Source organism: Corvus kubaryi, unplaced genomic scaffold (assembly GCF_017639235.1).
Source record: "Corvus kubaryi isolate FWS band 111438036 unplaced genomic scaffold, C.kubaryi_AGA036_p1.0 split3-131, whole genome shotgun sequence".
NCBI classification, from domain to species: Eukaryota; Metazoa; Chordata; class Aves; order Passeriformes; family Corvidae; genus Corvus; species Corvus kubaryi.
In genome coordinates, this window is record NW_024582083.1 from 3,669,863 (window position 1) to 3,694,820 (window position 24,958).

Genomic DNA, 24,958 nt, shown 5'->3' on the forward strand with positions numbered 1-24,958 from the left:
ATGCTTGTCATGTTCTCACAGTCTGTCCAAGCCGTCTGCTTTTGGCCTTTTTTGGCGATCCTGTAATGGACCAGGGGCCAGGTAACTCTTTGATCTGATCCGTGGTGGTTGCTATTGTGCTCTTAATCCAGTTTTGTAAGTTCTTGGCCTGATATCTATCTTGGTTCACTTGAAAATTTTGTGAAAATTCAGTGCTAATTATATACTCTGTATCTCAGAACAAGTTTGATTAAATAAATCCATGGGGGAACACCAAGGTCTATTTAAAACTAAAATCACTATATTTAACCTGCAAATTTGATTTGGACTTTGCTGGGAAATGGGACTGCATAAAGGGATATATCACTGTACAGATGGGCAGATGGTGCTCTTAAAATAGCCTTAGATAGCTGCCATTTTTCCTTTGTATACAGGATAACACATTTGGCAGTCTTTTATCTGAGGCAGCATTTCCCTTTTATTTTAATTTTGCTGAAAGTGTGCCTTTGTTCTCCATCAACAAAGTGCAAAACCCCCACTGTGTCTAACTTGACTTACTCCATCACGCCATAGAACTGCATCATATTTTTTATCTCATCCTTGTATGAATAGTATTGTCCCATATTCTCTTCTTTATCTATTGACTGAAGAATTGGTGTGTTGACAAATCCTGGACAAATTGTGTTGAGTCTCACACCGTAGTTATCCATATTAGCAGCTAACTAGAAAAGAGAAAGGATTATGCATTTTTCATCAACATTTTAAGACAGTATTTTGTCAGCAAGTTTTCAAAGAATGAGATTTACCACAAAGTACTTTTCAGACTTGCTTAGTAAGGAGATTTTGTTACTTCTGATTGTTTTAATAACTAAGTTTGAAGCACGTTTTCTCTAGTAATCATACTAGATTACTAGAAAAAAACCCACAATTCTTTTGTTAGGAGAACAATTCTACAAGAAATCAAAACTCTTTCCAAGCAACTGCTTCTTTCTAATACTTTTTGTTCTTAGTGCTCTTAGCATGTTGTTAACTGTATTCTAGAGTGATGATATAACTCTTCTAACCAAAAACAAGAAAAAATTCTCCCAAATGTATGCTTCCAATCTTACAGGAGATTTTTTTAATTAAGAGAAAACTCTGAAATAAATAAAATTATCTTTAAGATTCTGTATTTAACTTCCTCACATCAACAGAAATAAAATATGTTCTCTATCCCTACAACTGTAATGCTAAACCTTTCTAGTTGCTCTGTTGTCCCTGCCAAGGTATGAATCTATCACTGAGCTTCTCCACTGGAAAGTCCCCATGAACTGATTTTTTTTCAGGAAGCAGCTCAGGAACATGATGAAAGAAAGAAGCACAAGTTGTTTTGGGAGAGGTAGGACTCCTTGTTTGTGGTCCTACCAAAGTGTGTGTGTAGCAAGGAAGTCTGATCAACATCCAGGTATGTGTCAAATGCTGAATGAACTTCCTTAGCAATAGCACAGAACTGATGAACTATACATGATATATCCAAGAATAACCATAAGTGTTAAACACTGTGTTCTATTTATTTTGACACTTAACAGGGCTCCTTTCAGGTATTATATAAGTCACATCATTTTCATGGTGTGGTAGCCTGCCCTTTTGATCTGGGGGAGACAAGAAACTGAAGTCCTAGATGTAAGGTGTCAGACCTGCCCAACATCAGGCTGTGCTGCCTTTTCTGGTAAATACTGTAGTTCACTATGTTTATTATTCTTTTTTCCTGGGCATTCTTGTGTTCCTTAAAGACGGCATTTCCTCTAATCTACTTTTGCTCTTAGATGGTGATATTTATATTTATAATAAGAAAACAAAAATGTAAAACCAGGTGTCATGTTCTTGATGCGTTTAATATGGTACATGCAACACTTATCCATAGTATTCTCTTTATGTTAATCTGAAAAAGGACTTACTTGTTTGGGGATGGGGGCATAAAATGTGCATAGAGTGTTCAAAGTATAATTTCAGGTGATTAATTCTGGAAATCAGTTTGGAAATCTTATGTGAATAGACTGTCTTTAAGATGAATCTGTTAAAGTGTAATCATATTTCTCCCTCTAAATTATTACTGTGCTTGTTCAATTTACTAGCAAGATTTGGAGTCAGAGACTGAGACTTATAATACGATCATCTTACATGCCCCATCCTGAATGTGTCATTTTGCATTTTCAGCATATTAGGAGTCGGTAAGAATAAATAATGATGTGTCCAAGTCACTTTTGTACACCTCAGTGCCTATTTATCATTAAAAAGTCATCAACCTGACTTAGAAATAAGGAAAGCAAAATGTTAAATGACTGGGACAGGGTTCTGAAAAAATATTTTTAAAACTTGGATTAGAATTTGGCTTTGGACTCCTCCCACTGTCCTTAGATTACTTTGCAACATCTTTCTTCCGTGCTCCCCAAACCTCAAATCGGTCATAAACACACAGATGCCGTACTTATTCTATCTTTGGATTCCCTTTGTGAAAGGAGGGAACCTCCACTGCTTCACACACTTTGTTTTCTTTCAGAAAATTTGTTTCAGCTGTGTGGCTGTAGAGAAGGAGCATGAAAAGCTTAAGCATGTTCCCAAGGAGCTGCTGACACCCTTTTGGAAAATGCATACTTACTGCTATGGACCGTGTGAATCCAATTACACCATGCTTTGTAGCACAGTACACAGGCTGGAATGCAGCAGGCATGAGTCCTTTAAAATAAAAAGTTAGCTGAATGAAGATGTCAAATATTCCTAATTTATGATCACCTTAAACACACATATAGGTCTATAGTGTAAAAAAATTTCTGACAGAGGTGCAACAAAATGGATTAGTAAAAGTTTGTAAATTATATTTTGTAATCTGGGATAGGCTAGGAAAAAAAATTAGATGGATAAAAATGTGCAGGCAAAAGAAGAGTAATAAAAAAGCATAACTTTTAAAAGGAAAAATTGTATCTATGAAGTATGACTTAAAAGAGAGGACACAATCTGGAAGAAAACACTCAAGAATGAGACTTTTGAGGCATCTTCTAGGAATCAGTAAAGTATTTAAAGTATATTGAGGAGCAAAGTATTTTAGATAGGCTTTGATTTCTGACGTGTGAACTGGACACCTGCAATCATTTACAGTGTGTTCAGGGGGGAAGTGTGGGAATAGGAGAAGCAAAATAAAAATTTTCTGCTAACACTGTAAACCTTTATGGTCTGAGTGGGAGAGCACAAGATTGTTATTTTTAGCAGAGAAAGAAGAGAGAACAGAGGTTTTGGAAGAAAACTAAGAACTTAATTCTGGTAAGACTGAGTTGATGGCAAAAAGCTAGTCAAGAGTAAGTGACAGACCATGAATGCATATTCATTTCTACCAATTATGCCAAAAATTTCTACTATAAAATGAAAGCTGAACTGGACCACATGGATGCTGTAATTCCACCTGAAAATAAAGCCCTTATGAATAGCAAACTTCAGCCTGTCCAAAAGTTAGAGGATAAAATGTTTTCCTGGATGTGCTAGTGTAAAACTCTATAGTAAATTTAATGCCTTAATGTTTGGTTCTAATGGAACTCATCCCAATAAACAACTCACATATATTTTTTTCATTTTTCATACTTCAAATCTTAAAGTGATACGTTCAAGAAGGGGTGTGATTTGTCTCATTGGAGATGAAAAATTCACTACCTAGCTCTAAGTATGGATTTGCCAGAAAAATTATATATGCCAGACTTACATGGGCTCTTTGCTCTGGAATCTATTTTGTCTGAGGGAAAAACTTTTCCAAGACAGCACAAAGCTCTAATTACCAACCTGACAGCTTCAAGGTTTTATCTTGGTTTAAATGCTACCTTGGTGATCCTGTGAAAGAGCACTGCTCAATACTGGGAAATGAAGAGCTTAACCTATTTTCTGGTTGTTCTTTTAAAATTGTATTTATTTGCTTAGCTTGGATTAATGTGTTACGCTTCTGCTTAGGAGCTCACTTTATGAAATGGCTTTTGTACCGTCTCCTGTGAGTTGTGATCACAACACGGGCTTAATATTCCTCTGTTTGTTGACTTTTGATGATCATCATTCTTCAAATTATTGGAAACATTGGAATATTGGCACATTAGAAATAATACATTACTATTTTTAAAAAAACGCTTGTACTCTTACATGATTTAAATAAAGGAAATTCTATTCAGGCTGAAGCTAACAGAAATAAAACAGACAACATCTACTGGGAAACACAGAGGAAGAATTTAGAGGTAATTTTATTTTTACTTTTTAACCATAGTAAGAAAAATTACATTCTGCTTGAGAGGGAAGAGAAACAAAGTCAAGAAGTAAACAAAGGAAGGGCACAGCTCACAGTAATGAAGTAGAATAAGGTTCAAAGACTTACTTAAATGCCAAAGACAGCAGGAATAACTAGGCAGGAAGAGAGGAACAAATAGCTTTTTTTTTTTTTTTAAACCAGTTCTTTCCTAATTGAAATTATTATTTTTGCTGAAGTGGAGAACCAAGAAAAAGTCATCTCACTTTCAGACAAAGCATCTAAGACTAGTCCTAGCATCCCTCCCACAACACAGTAACAGCCCTGTCTCACTTTTGTTCCTGAGTTCAGTGCTCAGAACCACTGTGTGGGCTTTCCAGCTCTGAGCCACTTCCCTGCCCTGGGAAGAGCTGGACCTGTTAGTGGTGTGTCCCAAGGACTCTCCTAGCAAGTATTTTATGATGAACCACTGTGTCATATTGAGTCTGCTCTGCCTGCATATTTATTCAACCAGTGAGCAGAGATGAGTTCATAACATATTAGTTAGGGCATTCATTTGTTAGAAAATCTGGATTCTGTTTGTTGCTGCCATGAATATTTAATTATCTTATGTAAAGAAGAACGGCAGTGAAACAGATTAGACAACATCATGCACAAAATAACGGGGGAAAGAGGAGGAGGGTGTTCAAATGGATGGTGATGGGTCAGTGTACTTCTGGAAAGTGATACATTTGGGTTTTAATCTTAGAAGCGGGGGCAGCTATGGCTAGAGTTTTCTCTCTATGGATGTTGCTGCATGGTGAATTGCAAATGACTTTGTGATGACTCAAGATGCTCTTTGGTTTACCAAAACCAGTTCAAGCACACCAACAATAATCCTGTGCTCCAGTGTTAACTGCTCTGGTTTATTTTTCTCAGTTCCTGGCAGGCTGAGAGAGATGGCTCTTGCCCTTATTCTCTACTCTCCTTGTTAGAGTGTCAGGATTACTCTACCATTGCAGATGTGGTGTCAGGCATCTCACTACAACTCCTTGTTTATCATGGTCAATAGTTTCAATAACCACATCTTGAGAAATTAGTACTAGATGTGGAGAATTCCATCAACAAGTTTGGATGGTATCAGTAAGCTTTGCTGAAACCAGTATTTCCTTTCATTCCACTTTGATGGAACAAAGAACTTTGAGGAAAACAGAAGTAAGCATTTTTCCCCAGTTATGCTCTCTGAACATGTTGCCCTCAAAGATTTGAGTAAATCCCTTTCTTTGAATAAGATTTATTAGCCATTTTAGTTTTAAGTTGGACTTTGGCCTGATTTTCTCTCTGCATACTCCCATGATATCATTGTAGTCTTCCTGAGTGCCAAAACAAAGGTGAAAGAGAAATCCTAGCAAAAATTCTAAGTTGTGCCATTTCTATGATTTTTTTTTTACAGTGAACTGAAGTCTGAAGGGAATAGCTTCTAAATTTTTTTACCTCATTCTGGCAGATTCTGCTCAGCACTTTTCTTTTCACAAAGGGGAGGGACCAGAAGCTCTGTCATGATGCTGAAGGCCCCAGTTGTACAGCCATTGACACTTCTGCTCCCCCGTGTCACTGTGATAGAGTGCTTGCTCAGTGATGAAAGCATATGCCTAGTTTTGTTCTTCTAATACATATAGGAACTGATCCTAAAAAAGCTTGTTTGCTGTGACCAGGTACTTTAAGTATTTCTTGTGGCCAAAGCTTTCAATAAAGGGAAGACAGACCAGCTGCTTGCAGAATCTGAGTGCTTGAAGTTGAGTGCAATCAAACCACTGATATGGCTGTAGAGCAGAAAGGTTTCCAGATCCACTGCATATTGAATAGCCTCTCAAAAAAGTAGCATGATACTATGCTAAAAAATTCTAATATTTTTTAAGCCCTTTGTGAATACTTTGACTTTTTTTTGTCTGCTAGAATACAGACAGATACAAATTCAGTTTCACAGAATACCTTCTTAAAAATACAAAAGCTGTCAAAACAAGTGTATGCCTATACTTGAATTGCTTTTGCCCTTTATTTGCAAAAAGTGTACATGTATCAGCCACCGCAAGGTAAAAGACTGTGTTAAATTTAATGATTTAAACAGCCTCTTGAGTTAAATTTAGTTTTGTATGCTTTCTCTGTTGCCTGTAACTATTCCATTAAATGCAATTAAAGGTACCATGTATAGCTTTCTACAGAAGAAATTTTAGAACATTTTGTTCCTTGAATTTGAAATTAAGTCTATTCCAATGCAAAAACCTGCAGTCATTGGAATTCTTTTTTATGGAACCAAGTTCAAAGTAAAACACATTTCTCATTATCTCAGTTTAGCGGAATTACTTCTTGGTATGAATGTACAAATCCAATAAAATTGCATTTTATTGCTTTGACACATAGTTGAGTGCTTGCTGCATGTGCTCACATATTTCTCTCCCTCTCTTAGTCCTGTCGTGTGGAGAGACTAAAGAAAGGAAGACTCAGTACTGGATAGACAGGGTGGATGCTTTGGCTTTAATCCAGCTCAATGAACACTTTTAAGCATCCGCTTCATAGAAATCATTTAAGTAGTTCTGTTGGTGTTTGGAAATATAAAACTGTAAGGCTTGATTCTGTCCCTAGTCCAAATCATTGGCAAAATTCCCATGGTGATGTTCTGGTAGCTCATTAATGTGCAAAGGAAATATTATTGAATGTTATGTAAGCACTACATACAGCTCTTCTTGTTGCTCAGAAAGATTTGCTGTCTGTATCTTACAGAGAACTTGGACAGTGAGGGGGATCACTCAGAAGTTTAATGATCAACAGAAGCTAGCTCTAAGAAAACACTTGAAGGCGGTGTTAAGCAAGCCAATGGAATTTTGCCTTTCATATATGGAAAATACTGCAGGACTTAGACCTTCAGACTGGAAAGGAGAATTACAGTCACAAAGAGCAGTAAATAAATAAGCAATAAAAAATTAGTATTTGTTAGCTTTCAAAGTGTGTTTTTCCTTATGACCTTGGAAATAATTGCTAAATACAAGCCATGTAAAACCAAACAAAGCAAAGAAACTTTGTTTTGACAGATATCCTCAATCACCATGGCCCAATGTTAATATTAAAAGCTTAAGTAAATAAATTCAAACTTAAATAAAATAATTAAAACAGCACTTACAAGCTCTTAACAAACTGAACAGCCAAGCTGTTAGGTCTTAAAAACAAAATCATTTTGTGTTTTTTTGACACTAGTTAGAAAAGGCATCAAACTACTTGCTACCTCTACCCTTTCTAAGCACTGCATGGGCACCAGTGTTTCTGTGAAAATGTTTAATCTTTTACTTATGTTGATGAACTCTTGCACTGCAGCAGCAGTTTCCTTCAAGTTAATTTGGACCCAATACAATGTCCATTTCAGCCTATAGGGATAAACTTACTGGTGTCAGTAGGCAATGCGTTAGGCAGTACGACAAATTCTGACTTAAAGGTACTTGGAGTCTTTTGATAAAGAACCTCTCACCCGTTTGACAGATGTGCAGGTATTAAGTCACATCCTCAAGATCCATATGCATTATGTCAATAGGATGAACTGCACTTTTTATCACAAAAGCTAAGGTTTATATGAGAACTTAAAAATACACAGAACATCCACATCTATGCACAAACAGTTAACTATAACCAGTGCTGTCTTAACTGGCTTTTCATTGTTAAAACACAGGAATATCCTGGAATGAAATTACTATAATTTGGTAATCTGCAGAGATACAAAAAAAGCCCTCTGACAATCTGAGTGTAAGGTAGCATATGTATTATTTTTCACAGATAGTCTGACAGTAGAGAGAACAACCTCTCCAAACAAAAAATAGAGAATGCGAGTACTTCCCCACAAAATATTTGAGGAAGGTTGCCAGGTGACTTCATTCTCCAGTTTCCCCTTCACCTGGGCTTTTTTGCTGTGAGCCCAGTCACTGCAACATTGAGTATATCTACAGGAAATGGTGTAGAATTCTGCCTCAGACTGGGCAGCATTACCCCCAACAGACTTAGAATCCATAGAATTCTATTTTTATACCAATAAATTGAAATACAGTTATAGCACAGATAAGTAGTGAGCAAAGAAAACACTTAAGCTTGGTGAAATATGAGTGTTAATTTTATGACTTCTCAAGTACAGGTAGATCACACCTGAAAGGACTTGGAACACAGAGTGGGTGTGTGACAATCTTTGTTAATAAAATAGTTATACTCTAGTCATAGATATTCCTACATTTGTGTTCCTCTGGAGTTGAATGGAGGAATTGATGTCAGGCTCAAGATTTTAAATACAAGACTGACACATAAGGAAAATTACTGGTTTTTCCTATCAAATTTTGTTTAAAAAAGGAAGTGAAATTTGTGCTTGTTTGATATTCCTTCTGTTGCTAAGATGAAAACCAGTTCAAGATAGTTCTAAACTGGGAAGGGACGCAAAAAGAAGAAAAAGTAAGACTGATCAGTATGATTCATTTACTTAAGAAGAAAACCCACCAGAAATTGTTTATGCAGAGAATTTTCTCACCTGCCAAGGATGACATATTAATGATTACTCCTCCATCACCTCCATTTCCTTTTCTCATGTATTCTAGGCCAAGGTAAGTTCCTCTGATCACAGACGTCTAGTATAGAGAAGAAGATTATTGAAGATACTCAAAGATTATTTGAAACTATTAAAAATATTTTACTGAATTATTGGTGGTATTCAAAGTATCTATTGTGCTTCTAAAAACTGAAACTTGCTTTTATTGTGGTGCTTAGAACCTGTATTGCTTTACCAGTGATCTTATTTACACTTTGAAGATTTTAAACACAGAGACACTCCACAGTATTGCAACTCAATAACTTCAGAAGCACAACTGCAATAGGTAGAAATAATAGCAGTTTACTTATTTCTCTTAAAAATGCATAAATAAACAAACAAATATTGAAATGCGAAATAAAAGCTGTGAAGGGAATGAAATAAAAAGTAAATAATATACAGATGGAACACATACTTTATCTAAAAATATAAGTGGCAGATGAACTGATCTAAATCCCATCATTTTTACTGAGCCACCCTGTTCTATATGATAAAAAATATACTGACTGTATCTGAAGATAAAATTAACACTTAAAAGTGCATTGGCTCAAGTCAAAAGAAATTCACACCTTTTAGGATTAAGTACCATGATATATTTCTGGTTCTGGTGTATTATTTTCTGACTAAAGTTACAGGAGTTTTACCACTCCTTTTAAATAAAGTTAGACCACACAGGCAAATACAGAGAAGGTAAAAAAAGGCATTCTAAGAGATGTGAGATGTTGTTAGCATAATATTAGCTGCGATTTTTACAAATATTTTTCTTTTTTTTTTTTAAAGAAAGAACTTTGAGGAAAAAAATTTTCTGAGACCTGTATCATCTTGATTCCTTAAAATCTGTTTTTGGACCCTACTGCAGTCAGAAATTCTGCAGAGATTCCTCTCACTGAACTTCAGACTTTTAAACTGGGATATCCAAAGACACGCCTAGCCTGGGGCTACCAGCCTCCGGGGTGAATCATGAGAGAGAGTTTCTCCCAGAAAGGCACTTTACCTGAGAGGAAAACAAACAGTAAGAAAAAGGCAGCACACAAAGCTCCTTGTGGAAGACAATAACTTTAGGGAAATGTTCCAGTATTACTGCATTAGTGATGAGTTTCATAATTATTTACCAATTGTTTTAGATGTCTCTGTAATAATTTCATATTTGCTTTACAATTTCTACTTAAAATGGACAAATGCATTGAGACACACTTTTAGTCTTACGGAAATATTACTTCAACTTTTACATGAGAACTTTGTTTGTACTTTATGACTGTTTAGTGCTATTTATTCACCCAAAAAAATTAAGATGTTCAAAAGACGAAGTATGCATGATTATTTCACTACTTTTGACCAGAGACAGTCTGCAGAATAATGGAGACAGAAATTTCCCATATAAAAAATCACAATGAAAAGTCTGTACGTGCCTAAAACCTAACAGATAGTGACTAAAGAAAGTGGAGGGAAAAAAGAAGAGCTTTTAAAATCAGAACGTTATCTATTTTCCTGCCACTATCTAAATTCCGAAAGCAAGATTGGAATAATCTTGAGATGGGTATTACATTTAATTTTCATTAGCTGATATTTTTAGACATGCATGTTATAAAATATAAAGTAGTACTTTTAATCCAACTTCAGTTATCCTTCACACTTTTTGGTTTTAATAGGAATCAGATTTGGAAGAGTGCACGTCCTGCTTTATTAGTATCATTTGTTCATTTTTCAAGTAAAATGAGGCTGTCCATTGGTGGAGATAAAACAACCTGAGACATCATTGCCAAGTTTGCTTTGGAATCTTGATAATGAATGAGCTTTTCTCATCTTCTATAGTTTCAGCACTTAATGAGTTATTTTCACTGATAATATATTTTCAGAATACATATTTCCTGGAATAGTGTAAAACCCCACAAAAAGTGAGTATTTCAAAATTCTGAAATAATATTTTAAATTTTTCTAAAAGAAAAAAATCCCACAAATAGATTTTTTTTTGTTTATTTCCTGGAAAGTCTTGTTTAAGCTAACTTTTTTAAAAAAATATTTTGATTAATTTAGAAAAGACACTGTTGATTAAATGCTTTAACAGAAGCTTTCCAAATAATTGTCTTCAGTGTCTTGACACATACCAAACTAAATCTGATTTTTCTTGCATGTCCTGGAAAGTAGCAGAGCCCTTATAAAGGTTAATCTATTGCTGTTTAATGTTGATTGTCACATGTAAGTTTGATTTGTTAAAACCAAGGTTGTCAATTCCCAGGAGTTTTGCTATAAGGTATGGTTATTCTGAACATGAACTTATTGGCACCTCAACTGAAATTAGATTTGGACTTAAGAGTGGGGTGTGTTTTTTAATATATATATATATATGTATGATAGGCTGTACAGGAGATATTTTAGGAAGAAAGGGATTAATGCTGTCTTTGGAGAGCAGGTGCAGGTCCTGTCATGCCCTGGAGCAGTGGCTCAGCCTGCCGAGCAGAAAAAGAGAATTCCACTTAAGATGATTAGAGAAAATAAATCAGGAAGGAAGAAGGAAACAGCTTGGGGCTCCTTTAAGGCTTTTCTATTCTTTCTAATTCAGAGATAATAGAGCTAGATGAGTCCTTGGCCAAACCACAATTATAAACCAAAAAAAAAGTGGGTAGCTTGGCTGTCCAATCAAATTTACTCTATTATTCTTTCTCTCTCTCTGGAATCCATTAACTTAGTATTTCTTCAAGTGGCTGGAGACATGTTCTCCTTTACATAAAGGTATTGTGAGAGCTGGTCTTGAAGATAAATGCAGACTTCCATTTGGATATTGCCCCTTACACCTGCTACAGCCTTGAAATCCTTACCTGTGATCCTTGCAAAAACCTCACTGAGTGTGGCTGATCTTGAGTGAAATGGCTATTTATGATGTTTGGGCTGATAAAATAAAGAATTATTCTGCAGAATAACTCTGAACCACATACCCAGGGTGAGAAGAACCTATCTGCCTGCGCACTTAGCAGACGACACTTTACAGTACTGTGTGATGGATTTCCCATTCTCTTCCAAGAATCCACCTCTCTCCAATACTCTCGAAATTTGTGTTTTCTGAACTCAGTTTTTTTGGTTTGAGTTTATGATGAAAATTTCCTTTCAATTTAATGAAAGAAACTAAAGGTCTTTTCAGATTGTGCAGTTCCCCAATTGTACTTTTAAGACTAATAATTTAATCCTATGTTCTTAACCAACAATAATTCATAGATTATCTATTAAATAAAAATTCTGGGAAAGTTAAATTTTAAATTACCTAATAAAAAAAATGTCTGACTCATGTTAAGATAAAAATATGCTGGGAGACTTTGTACAAGAAAGCATTTTAGAGTTGAATTTTTTACAGTTCCTTTGTTTACAACTGCATTTGGCTGAAGGGATGTTGTTCATAAACATGTCAAGAACAAAGAATATCAAAGTAGTCAGCTTTGTAACTAAATGTAGGTAAATCAAAAATTGGTACAGCTGACTCTTACATTTTTTTTTTTTATCCTGGCTATAGAAAACTAGTATCATCAGTCAGAAACTAATCTAAATTACTGTCCTTCTAGATGTTGAAAAACATGTGATCTCAGTAACACTGCTGTTTATTTTCTTATCAAAATACAGTGTTTTACCACAGCATATAATGAAGATGGGCCATCAAGGTGGAATGGATGTCTGAGTGTGCTCTCAAGGCAGCCAATTTTACTCTTCAACTGCCAGCAGAAAATTTAGGATTCTTGCAAATAAAGTTATAATGGTGAGTGTGGGAATATCTCCTAGCATTAGTCTACATAAATTACAGATTTAAATTAGAGGAGATCAGACATGCTGAATGAAGTACCATACAGTAATCAACCCAAAATGGTATCTGACAGTATGGTAAACATTGCAACATAATTGTGCAAATACTCAAAATATTTGCAGTTGCTTTTGAGAATAACATATCAGTAATCAGTAACTAATGTAATGATTTCTTAAATGGCAACTTAGTGTCAAAAGCAGAAATATAACTTACAAAATTTTTGATTCATCACATTTCTATGTGTCCTTTGACTGTATAGCTTTAATTCTATCATTCTAAAAGAAATCATATCTTGAAACTCTGATTCTAATTAGACTCAGAGTCTTCAGTAGAGCACTAATTAATATTTTTCCACCTTTAGGAACCAATGTCAGCCAATGTGTATAATGTCCTTGTATTCCAACGTTATACCTGTAAGTCAGTTTTCATACTTTGTGTTTCATTTTAGATTTATCTATTAGAAAAAAAAAAAAAAGTGTTTTTTGGTGATGGTGCCCAGGACATAATTAATCATCATCCTTTTTAAGTGAGAATTGCTTTGAAAGTAACTTAGTACACAGTGCTTTTTTTCTAGTGTTTCAGGGCAGCTGTTCCAACCAACATAGTTTCTCACACCTATTTTAAAAGGTTTCCCTTTGCCAGCTCTTGTCTGATACATCTGGTACTTCATGCTGAGAAAACAGCTCAGCATCTTCAGTGCTGAAGACGAGCATTATGTTGCTATCAAGGTGACATGGTAATATGAATTCCTTTGAGAAAACAAAACAGTAATCAGTCCTAATATTTTATGTAGGTTCCTGAACTAATATAGTTCAGGGATTGGGATACTGAACAAAAATGAAAGAGTCACTGACTTGTGGTTTCATAAAGCAGGTTAGCACAGAGCTGGAATTTGACCCAAGATCATTTGCCTTTCATACAGTGATGTTATAAATTGATGGCTATCTATAAGGAAACATTTAAAAGTACTTTGTGAACTGTGTAAGATGAACTTCAAAAGTCTGAAACTAGGTGCTGCTTGTGTTATCCATGGAAAATTTTAGCATTTTGCTGTTGGACAGGAAGGTGGGACTAATTTTTTTTAATGTAGATTTTCTAGGACGTAGACAAGTTGGAGCAAGCGTGCAAGTCCCATGGCATTCCTATGTATAGGTTAGTTTGATTGCTGTATGAAATGAAATTGAAGGCTCTTGAGGATGAATTTCCAGCTCAAACTGTGGAAAACAAGAAGTCTAGAGAGGAAGAGGCAGAAAGGAGAAAGGAATATATAGCAGGATTTGACAATTTGCTTCAAGTCAGTAGCTTTTTTACAAGGTGGGAATGAAACACTATGTTTCAGATTTTTATGGTGCAGTTTTCTTTACTTCCCTCCTCCCCTTCCATACACCTCCACATTCCTGAACGACACAGGAATGGTATTCCATTTTAAATGGCTGCTCTTATGTCCTTAGTTCAAAACCTTTGCTTTTCATTATACTTCAACATTGGTTACTGTAAACATACATTAAAACCATAAGCTAAAGAATTAATTTACTTACTGTGCTATTAAAGTAAGTCACTGTGTCCTTCCTAGTACAATATAAACAGCAAAAATAATTATACCTATAGGCTTCTTTATGTACTTAGCAGTTTGATCCTTGTGCTACTAATTTCAAGGTAAGTGTCACTTCTCACTTTTTGGCCACATCTCTCCCTAGACACTTGGTCCTCTGACATCAAGTTATGCTGAAGAATAGGCAAGTAAGCCATTGAGGTAGCCACTGGTTGTCAGTAAACCAGTTGGCTATGCCATTTTATCTACTACAGATAGTACTATTTTTTTTGGCTTGTTTCTCTGTTGGTGGCACTGAGAAACGATGCTTGCCTCTGTCTGTATTTCCAGCTGCTGAATCCAGCTATGGGTCCAGGTTACATTACTTTGGGGTGAAAGTTCAGTCCTTGTCATTTCTCCTGGTACACTAGGAAAGGCCAGCAAGGTGTATGGACCAGAAGAAGGTTGCAGCATACTCTCTTTTATGGCTTGCACAGTGGAACAGCCTTGTGATGACCATGAAGTCTTCATCACAAAAGGAAATTCAATTAATCACTTCTGATGTTTCCTGAGTTACCCTTCTGGTTTCTGCTGAAATATTAATTGGCCTTCTGAGCAACAGGTCCTTACTTATAAGCAAACATTGATTTTGCAAGGTTTGCTAGTTGCTGGAACATGAGCTATATTGAAAGAAGTCACACATAAATATACAGTGGTGCATTATCTTCTCTGTACTTTCAATCTAAGTATTTTGCAGGGACAAACCATGATGTTGGTAGACCTCATTTTAGTAAAGGACTTTTCTAAATTCATGGAAATCTATTACTTCTGTCACTTACGAAAAAAATTGCTCAAACTCATAAAAAATGTAAAAACTTGGAATTTTTGCATATTTCTACATTTTGCCTAGTAATGAAGAATAAGGCTGTCACGCACCGGAACAAATTTATGTGTACATTTGAATTCTACTTACTTCTGGGCAATGTTTAAATAATTGAATCCCATATGACTGGGGTGTTTTGATGTGCCCAGGTTCTGGCCTGCAATTTAAAGTTTTGCCAGAATGTGTTAAAATGTGCAAAATCATCACATAAACAGGAGATGTGATTTTGCTTTCAAATTTTTTCGTAATTTCATGTGGGGAATTGGTTTAAATATATATACAGTTAACTTTTGCCATAATAAAATAATAAGGTGGTCAAAATGTCACATAAAATACTTCTAAAATTTTGATTCAGGTATTATTTAAAATGTAAGCGTAGGTGATACCAGTACTGCTACATTTAACTGTATACTGCAACCTATGTCAGTTTTCAGAAACCTCTGACATGAACATAAAAACAGAACCTGCATATAATTTGGGGGATTGTCTTCAGTATGAAATGTGCTAAGTGCGTTTGTAAAGACAAAAAATACTGTAATTATAATGGCCACTCTAATTACAGTGATTTCAGAAAGCCTCATCAACACAAGATAAAATTATTGAAGCTTCTTAGAACACCCAGTTGTGTTTAAATAACATACATGTTCAAGGCTCATAAAGATGTGGGCCCTTTTCTTGCTTTAGGGATTTGATGGAAAAAAAAAAAGTCAGATTATAAAATTTTGGGATCCCTTAGGCAAAAGTTTGTATGAATGCAATAAACACTGTCATGCTGGAGGACTGTAGGTAGGACCCTTCATAAGAATGTATGTGTCATACACCCTTGTGCTATTCTGTGCATGAATATGTGTGTGTGACAGACTGCTGAAACTACACTGGTAATATCTCTTTAAAATGGAATTCTTGTATGGTTGCCAAGTTCATTTTTTTTATTTGCCATAATAACAACAGTATACCCTTCTATGAGTATCACTAGTTGAAGCTGCTGCTGATCAAGATAACATCAATCAAGTCAACACCACGACATTTGGGGTTTTGAAGTGAGGAATATCTATTCCAGGCATTGCTGGAATACTTAACTAAAGAGTAATAGAAATACTAACAAAGTAATTAAAAGGTGGATGTCTAGCACAAAACGTAGAAAAATGGTGGAAAGCACTGTAATGGAAATATCATTTTAGCAGTCAGTACTCCTTCTTACACCCCCTCCCCAGCTGTATCAAGTTGTCTTTTCTTGCTCTCAGGAAACTGTAATGGATACAAGTAAGAACTGTGGTTTACTCCCTCTATTTTCCTTCCAAATTAAGCCCGACTTTTGGAACTTTTTTCTTCATGATTTCTCAAGCAGTACAATCACAGAACTCCCTTAAACTCCTTTAAAAATGTTCCTGAAGACCAACCGGTTCTGTGAACTGTTTTAGCCATAAAGAACACACCCCAGATGTGTTTGTTCTGATTTATCTTGCTCTGTACTGCTCTACTTCTGTACTTTGTACTTTAAACTGGGGCAGGGAATATTTGTTGTATCAATATATAAATGATATCACTAAGACAACGACTGGCATGTAGAGGGTTTTTTCCTCTTTTAAAATAAAAAATATGTGTATAATGTGTATCACACTGTGTGGCTATAGCAACTATTTCTGTTCTTAGCAATAATACAAAGAATACTTCAACTATCCTACAGAGGGAAATTGAGACATTTTAAAAATGTATTTCACATATATTTTTCTCCTTTCTACAAGAAAAAAAAATTACAGAACCAACTCATAGAAGCTATTACATGCATCAGCTATTTTTCTTCCATTGTTATAATTAAAAAAGCAAAAAGTACAAAGTGTTATTTCTTGTTTTACAGAAATTACAGTAACTAGATAGAAATGCTTATGGAAATAAGCTGGTTAGTTGACTCCGTGTTAGACAGGGAAAGAATAATCAAAGCAATAGGTGAGTGGAGCTATTTGGATCTTAGAGTGGCTCTGATTTAACCCACATAACTGTACTTCTACTCTCATCATTTTAGATGTTCTTCCAGTCACCACCATGTATTTATGAAATTTTTCAACGTTCAGCTGTGTATGAGGTCATTAGGACATTTATGGTGAGCTTATACAATAATATATAAACTATATAAAATTCCCATTAAAAAAAAAAAAATAGGGCAGTAACTTGATAGTTAAGCATGTAGGTTTCTAAGACTTGGATTTCAGATTTTCTGCTCATTGAGACCACTCACAGTCTGCTTCTGCTCAATTACTTGTAAAAACAAAAATAAATTAATAGAATCATTGAATTGTTTTGATTGGAAAAGATCTCTAAAATCATCAAATCCAGCAGTTAACTCAGCATTGCCAAGTCCGCCACTAAACCATGACCCCAAGCACCACATCTATAGGCCTTTTAAATACCTCCAGGGATGGTGACTCAACCGCTTTCCTAGGCAGCCTGTTCCAATGCTGGACAACCCTTTTGGTGAAAAAACATTTTCTAAGATCCAATCTAAACCTCCCCCAGCACAATTTTTGACCACTTCCTCTTGTCCTATCACTTGTTACCTTGAAGAGGAGACTGACCCCCACCTCATAACAACCTCCTTTCAGGTGATTGTAGAGAATGATAAAACTCCTCTGAGCCTCTTTTTCTCCAAGCTAAATACCCCCAGCTCCCTCAGCTGCTCTTCATAAGACCCTTCACTGGCTTTGTTGCCCTCTTCTAGGCATGGTCCAGCACCTTAATGTCTTTCTTGTAGTGAGGGGCCCAAACTGAACATGGGCTTTGAGGTGCAACCTCACCAATGCTGAGTACAGGAGGACAGTCATTGCCCTGGTCCTGCTGGCTGCACTATTGCTGATACAAGACAGGATCCCATTGCCTTCTTGACCACCTGGGCACAGCTAGTTCTTGTTCAGCTGCTGTCAACCAGCACCTCCAGGTCCTTTTCTAATGGGCATCTTTCCAGCCACTCCACCCTAAGCCTGTAGCGCTGCATGGGGTCATTGTGACAAAAGTGCAGGACTCAGCACTTCACCTTATTGCAGCTCAGACAATTCACCTCGCCCCATCAATCCGGCCTGTTCTGATCTACAGAGCCTTTACAGAGCCTTTACAGAGCCTTCTGACCCTTCAGCAGATCAACCCCCACCCCAACTTGGTGTCATCTGCAACATAATAGAAGGAGATTCTCAACATCTTCTGTTTGACGCTCTTGGCATTGAAAAATTATTAGGAAATCACTCTAAGTTAGGATATTTACTTTGACAGTACATATCACAATCAAACATATTTCTCACAAAGACTTCAGTTTTTCCAGTGATGACTACTTATCTGTGTTTGCGAATCTGACAGGTGGATGGCTGCCTACAGTAACTTATATCCTGTGTTAAAACCAGGCACAAAAGTACAGAGAAATAAGTAATCTAGAGTGCAGCCTTCTTTCAAATTCAAGGGAGCTGTACTAATAGATACTGATGTTGCATATCACTGAGGGTGACAAACTACTCTTACTTCACAATATGAAGTTTCCTGATGTTTAATTTTTCAGAACATTTTAGAAATGAAATAAAGAGGAAGAAATATAAGTAGTTAAATCTTGAAGAACATGTAAATACAGATAGATATAAAAAAATCAAGAGAAATGCATTACGAAACTTAAAATCTTTTTTTTTTCCAAATGCCTATTTTCTCATTAATTTTTCTGTAACTCGTCTCATATACAGCTTGTTACTTGTGTTACTTGTCCTGGAGTTACTCTGTTTGCTTGTTTTTTTGTTTGTTTTCAAGGATGGGTACCTTTGTCATTAAAATTTTTGACAAAAACATACCTAATTTTAATATTCTGAGCTTTCTTTTTGCACAACAAATTTCAAATAAGAAAACTCCACATTTTACTCTTCAAAATTTTTTTTTTTACTTTGCTGTAAGTATGGTCATGAGGTGACTTGTTGAATCACCATTGAATCAGGACTTCACAGCTGGTAGACTACAAGGTGAATTTTATTAACCTAGAAATTTTATTAATGCTAGAAAGGTCATTCCTTGTAGCTTAGATGTCATAGAGGTGTACTCTAAATTAAAAAAGATTCAGCTGAGAAACAGATATTGTTGTTTGATCCGATGAGATATCAGATAATATCAAAAAAAGTGCTAATAGTTGGTTTGAAAAATAATATTTTAGGCTTGTTGAATGTACAGGATTTTAGCAAGTAAGTACCCTTAAGTAGTATGCTCCTACCAGTGATGATGGTGAAGTGGCCTGTATTAAAAACTCACATTTTATGCTGGCATGGTTGGTAAATAAAATGTGGAGCTCTTGGTTGAACGACTTTTCTTGTAGTAACAACAAATGGCAACTTATTCTCTAATGCAGACCAGCAACTTCACAAGCAACTAAAATGTTCTAGAACATTTGTATAAACAGACTGGCCTGCTGTAGATGCAGCTCTACTGCCCTGCGCAGTCAATTCTTACACCTATTTGGGATTTCATTGGATTTTATAGAAAGAGAATGTTGTCTGGTGATTGACAGCCAGAGTTAACCTCTACACAGTGCTGTATGTCTTGGACAGACAACTTTAGGGAGCCACCACACACTCAGTTATGTGGTGATTGTTTCAATAGCTGTACTTACCAATCCAATAATTAATGTTCTGTCATCTGGCACAATCTGTATAAGCCACAGGCTGTTAACTGTATTCCAACATTAAATACTGAAATATAGACGTGTGAAAGGAGATAATGCTTACCAAGTTAGTTTGTATAGTGCTTTCCCAGTCCTTCTCATTGTTCACTCCAGCATTATTAACCACTATATCCAGCCTTCCAAAATGTTCAATTACTTTTTTGAAAGCACCTATAGTAAGATCCAAGAGTGACATTTCTTAGAACTCTGGGAAGTAAGATATAAAATATGATGCATACATAAAAATGAATGGTTTATTAGTCTACCAAAATGTCATTATTATTTTCTTAACCATTAGTGAGCAACATGCATTTAAATTCTTTATCTAATGTGCATGAACATTACATGTATTCGGGGAAACTGTAAGGATTAAGGTACCATGACTGTCTTTTCTTTCAGTTTTGTAATGTCTGATAACAGGAGGTAATGAAAGTTCTTAGCACCTATACATTTTGTATTAAATAGGATGTTTGGCACCCCAATTATATAAATTAAGCATTTATATTTTGATTTGTAGCAGTTTGATATAGCTAGTGAAGTCAAGATTTGACACCATCTATTTTGAATGAAAAATAAAAAAAGTTCATGTATTCAGAACAATTTTCTTCATTCAGTCCAAATTTAACCTAAGAATGAAATTTGTATTTAATGAATAACTGATATGAATATTTCAACGACAAATAATTAATCATGACTCTTGTTTAGATGTATCTATTTATGGATAAGTTGTTATTTATCCTACTTGTCAGGTAACTTTAATAATGTGTTTCTCAAATTCAAATCTTTTTTTTTTCTGAGGATAAAAATAGTGACCTGTCTTCCAAAGAATTTCAAAATAAGAAGTGGGAAACTTCCCCAATGACATTGTGTTCTCCCAGGTGACAGTGTTAGAATTGAGATAAAAGATGTGTATGGAAAAACACGATGATGTCATAATGAGGAGCAAACTATTATCATGCCTGGCTCTGCTTTGACAAGATAGTTGGATGAGATGACTTCCAGATGTTCATTCCAGACTAAGATATTCCAGGACTGAGGATATTATCTGACATGTATATATATATAGTTTGCTTTTTTCCCCCTCCAAATACTGTTCCTTGTCACTAAATATTTACTATTATGTGAACCAAGACACCACCCTCCCAATATTGTTGTACAAAACATTGTTTGGTGTGTGATTCAAAATCTACAGTATTTCAGGTATACTGAAATTATGCTTGACAGGCCTTAATGAAATCACTTCACTGAAAGGTGATCCCAGGAGCATCTTCCTTCTCTAACCTTTAGAGCTTGGCTATTCATGTCAATCAGGTGCATGGTATCAGCTTTCAGACATGTACCTTTTTCTGCAGCAGTTGCAGGGGTTTACAAAGCTTTTCTTGCACCAGCCTTTTCTTTGCCTCAAGGCTTCAGGTCATCAAAACAAGAGCTAGGCAGCTGATGGGACAAGTTTTATTTGTCCAACTGCCCTTTATTGTACAGATTTTTCTAATATTCCATACTAGAATATTGTAATATTACTAAATCCTCTAGTTTGGTCTGTCTGCCTTTTTTGCTTTTCTTATGTTTGTTGCCAATTGATTCTCTGATTTCTCAACTCTTCAGTCACTTATCTTTCCAACTCTGCATCAGCAAGGGCAAATTAACACCTCTGGCTTTATTAGGAGCCAAAGTATTATATTAAATAAGTGTTGAACTTATTTCCAATGAGTAAAATAAATAGTTTGGGTCCTCACTTAGCTTCCAAATTTTGGAAACTGGCTGATTCCCTTTTAAGACTTCTCTAAATAATGTCTTTTGTCAACCTAATTCTTAATAGAATCTTCAAAAAACACTATGGATAATAGTAATTTTGCCAATGATTTTTAAATTAAATTTAACAGTCTTGTCTAATTGTAGTTTTCTATTTTACATATTGAGAAAAGACCAAATGCTTTTGCATATCTGTGTTTGGAATATTTCAGGTAAAAGTTTATCTACCTACAGTAATCCCATCTATTACCTATCCACAAAAAGAAGAATCTCATTGTAAATTCTTAGTGAAGTTGTCACCTATACATCAGTATAAGCTGATTTATTCTTCCCTTTTCAAATGTAGAATAATTCTGTGTTTGCACTGCACACTAGCTAGTGATTATGGAACCATAAAAAGTTAAAAGCAGATGATGGTATGAAATATTGAGTGGGGAAGGAAAAATTAAGAGGAGGCTCCATTTTAAAGGAAGGGTAAGAAAAACAATGCAAAGTAAGCAAAAACATCAGTTATATGTGAGCTTTCTAAATGTTTCTGGAAGACAAAAGTAAATGTATGGTGATTTTTCAAAAGTGAGGTGATATAGGAGATTTTTGTGGGGAATTATGTGAAAGAACCACCAGAGAAAAAAAGTAAAGGCAAGACTTGAAAACAGATTAAACAGATGATTTCTTGCCTATAAGCCTCATGAACTTACAAATACTAGTTCTAGTACTTCCTACTGTAACAATTGCTTCCTACTGTAAGGGCTAAAGTTAAAAAAAAGAGGAACTTCATTCACGCACATGACCTTTAACGTGAAGTATGGGACTTGATTCATCCGATAAGACCTTTAAACACTAAATGTGAAATCAATGTAAATTTGTTAAGTAGTAGCTTACAATTGCAAGCGGGAAATATGAAAATAAAGCATTTAATAGCAAACAAACAACACCAAAACCAGCTCAGAATCCCCAAAGGATTGTGAGAAATGATTGCAAATTTATGGTAAGAAACCTGCAGCAGGATTAATGCAATGATTAGAGAGGCATAAGCAGCAGCAGACGCCTCTTCTTGCTCTTTCTCTTTGTGAGAACCACTTCCAATTCTACTGTGAGTGCTCTTTTCCTAGAAACTTGGTCCAAAAACTCCCTTGCTGACCTGTCCTACTCACTCCAACTTCCCGGTTCACACCCTGTTGGTCCTGAACTCTGCTGGCACTAAAGAGAGGAGGAGTTGTGGGAGAGAAGGCACACAGGGGTAACACCCATGCAGCAGCACATCTTATTCCTACCTCTAGGATGCTTTTTCTTGCTCCTTACTCCTCCCACTTGGAGAAAAAGTCAATAATCAACCTAGCTGATAAAAACTTTGCTGATTAGAGCAGATCCCAGATTTAAAGTCTAGCATCTCTCTTACAAACAGACAATGTAAAGCTATAGAATTAGGAATAATTATGCTAGCTTGGAACAGTGGACAATACTGCTGGATTCTGGAATAGCAGCAATGTCTTCTAAAAGAGGAATGGATATGCTCAATGATCACTGAGAAAATGAAAAGTGAAGCATAGTGAATGAAAACAGAACAAAATTGTTCACATTGAGCCTGGCAGAAATTACTCTGGGGAAAGGGCACTGACAAAAGAGATGTCAAAATCTGAATCTGAGTCACTACCTATGAATGTATCATTCAATAATGAAACTTTGATGAAGTGATGTGCCTGTTATGAAATATTGTGAAGGTACATCAATGTTATATGATACTCTAAGAACTCAGTAGGGAACACCGTTTATCCACTAAGTGAAAACAGAAACTCAAATCATTCATGAGGGAAGCTGCTTTCATTCCATGTTTCTGCAAAATGTGGGTGAAGTGTTATCACCCTATAGTTAACCCTGTGATAAAGTAGTGTGCCACTTTTTACCAGTTCTGCTTTCAGCTATGGCAGCACACAATGAAAGTTAAGTGTGCTGTATGGAAAGAGCACTGCAACCCAGTACAGAATTTATTACTCCTGTGACGAGGGAATGCAGCTTGGAATCTGCACTGAAACCTCATAAAAAGCAAGTCTGAGCTTTAAAGTTTATATATATTACTCATAAAATAGCAATTATCTTCTACAGAGGCTTTCATGCAAAAATATCACACACAACACTCAATGGAAACGACTTCTTTGGCTTTTCTTTCCGATGTGCCAAGGAACAAAGGGAAATTGTGGTAGTAGTAATATTTCACATCTGCAGGTTCAGGAGCAAATCGTTTTTGAGTCATTGCCAGAAGCGATCGGGAGCAGGCTGTCCTCCAGAAGGCTCCGCTGAGCGCTTACCGGTGCTGCAGCCTGGCGCGCTCCGCTCGCTGCGCCTCACGCCGGAGCGCAGCGCTGAGCGCTTCTTCCTACCTTTCAGCTGCTCCTGATCCGTCACGTCGCACTGGATGAACAGCGTCCTCTGCGCTTCAAACTGCTCGTCCAGGGCCGCCTTGCTCTCCTGTCCGGCCTCGGAGTTGAAGTCCAGCAGGGCTACCTAAGCGGGGCGGGAGGAAAACGAGTGGCGGGCGGGCGGATGGACAGACGGACAGGTCCCCCGCCGAGCCGAGTCGAGCCGAGCCCCGGGGGCTGCCGCCACCCCCCCGCCCGCGGGTGCCGGCTGGAGGCAGAGGGGAGGGAAAGGGAGGACGCACTGCCCGGGGCTTACCTTGGCGCCCTTGCCCAGCAGCGCCTGGACGAAAGCCCGGCCGATGCCCTGCGCCCCGCCGGTGACCAGAGCCACCTTCCCATTGACGTGCATGGCCGCCGCGCTCCTGCCGCCCGCTCCACGCCCGCCGAGCCAGAGCAACCCAGCGCCGTGTCACCTGCCCGGTTTCCTTTCTCCCTCCTTCGTACCCTCCCTCCTGCCCTCCCTCCTTCCCTCCTCCTCCTCCTCCTCCTCCTCCTCCTCCTCCTGCTGCTACCGCCGCAGCTGCGGCTCATTCCCCCCCACTCGTGTGACCGAGAGCCTCTCGGAGCTGCCTGGGCGGGGGGAGCAGGGGCGGAGCAGGTCATTAAATTGTCCTCCCGAGTGTCTGGATGAACCCTGGAGAGCAAGAGCCAGAGAGAGGACTAGCTTCATCCCCTCTTCCCACCCTCGGGTTTTCCGGGGGGACAGGCTTGTGGCGTCCCCCGGAGAAAGGGTCCTGGGGCAGCTACAGCTCCACTCGGTGGAGAGGGGCATTTGTAAGTTTGTGTGTGTGTAAATCGCGTGAGAAGCTGCTCCAAGCTCTGATAAGGGCTGTTGGCAGCTCCTGAGGCTGTGTGAGTTTTGGTTGGCCCAAGTTGCATGAGGAGCAGGGGGAGGACAGCCTCGAAAAAAATAAACATAGGGCACTTCTCACTTCAAAACAACCCACCAGCCTTCTCCCTTCTGGGTGTGAGCAGAATCTACTTGCAAAAAAAAGCAACCATTAAATGTTACAGATGTTAGATGTGTCAAGATAAGTGCTTTCGAGAAATTTTCAGGTCTGTGGTTAATGTAGCTTATACCT

At 37.0% G+C, this 24,958-nt stretch overlaps 1 protein-coding gene across 4 annotated transcripts in view; it reads right to left on the reverse strand.

Annotated features, from left to right (window-relative positions):
* Positions 1–24,637, reverse strand: part of HPGD (15-hydroxyprostaglandin dehydrogenase) — a 60,012-nt gene extending 35,375 nt beyond the window's left edge. The window contains exons 1-6 of one of the 4 annotated variants that reach the window (XM_042014893.1): positions 24,133–24,619; positions 23,838–23,961; positions 19,772–19,878; positions 8,772–8,868; positions 2,618–2,694; positions 538–701 (exon numbers count right to left, since the gene is read on the reverse strand). In XM_042014893.1, the coding sequence (XP_041870827.1) occupies positions 538–701; positions 2,618–2,694; positions 8,772–8,868; positions 19,772–19,878; positions 23,838–23,961; positions 24,133–24,225 (662 nt within the window). In that variant the 5' untranslated portion in view covers positions 24,226–24,619. Of the gene's footprint in view, positions 1–537; positions 702–2,617; positions 2,695–8,771; positions 8,869–19,771; positions 19,879–23,837; positions 23,962–24,132 lie in introns of those variants that run through there. The other 3 variants (XM_042014894.1, XM_042014895.1, XM_042014896.1) reach the window with 3 other exon arrangements.
* Between the last annotated feature and the right edge of the window lie 321 nt (positions 24,638–24,958).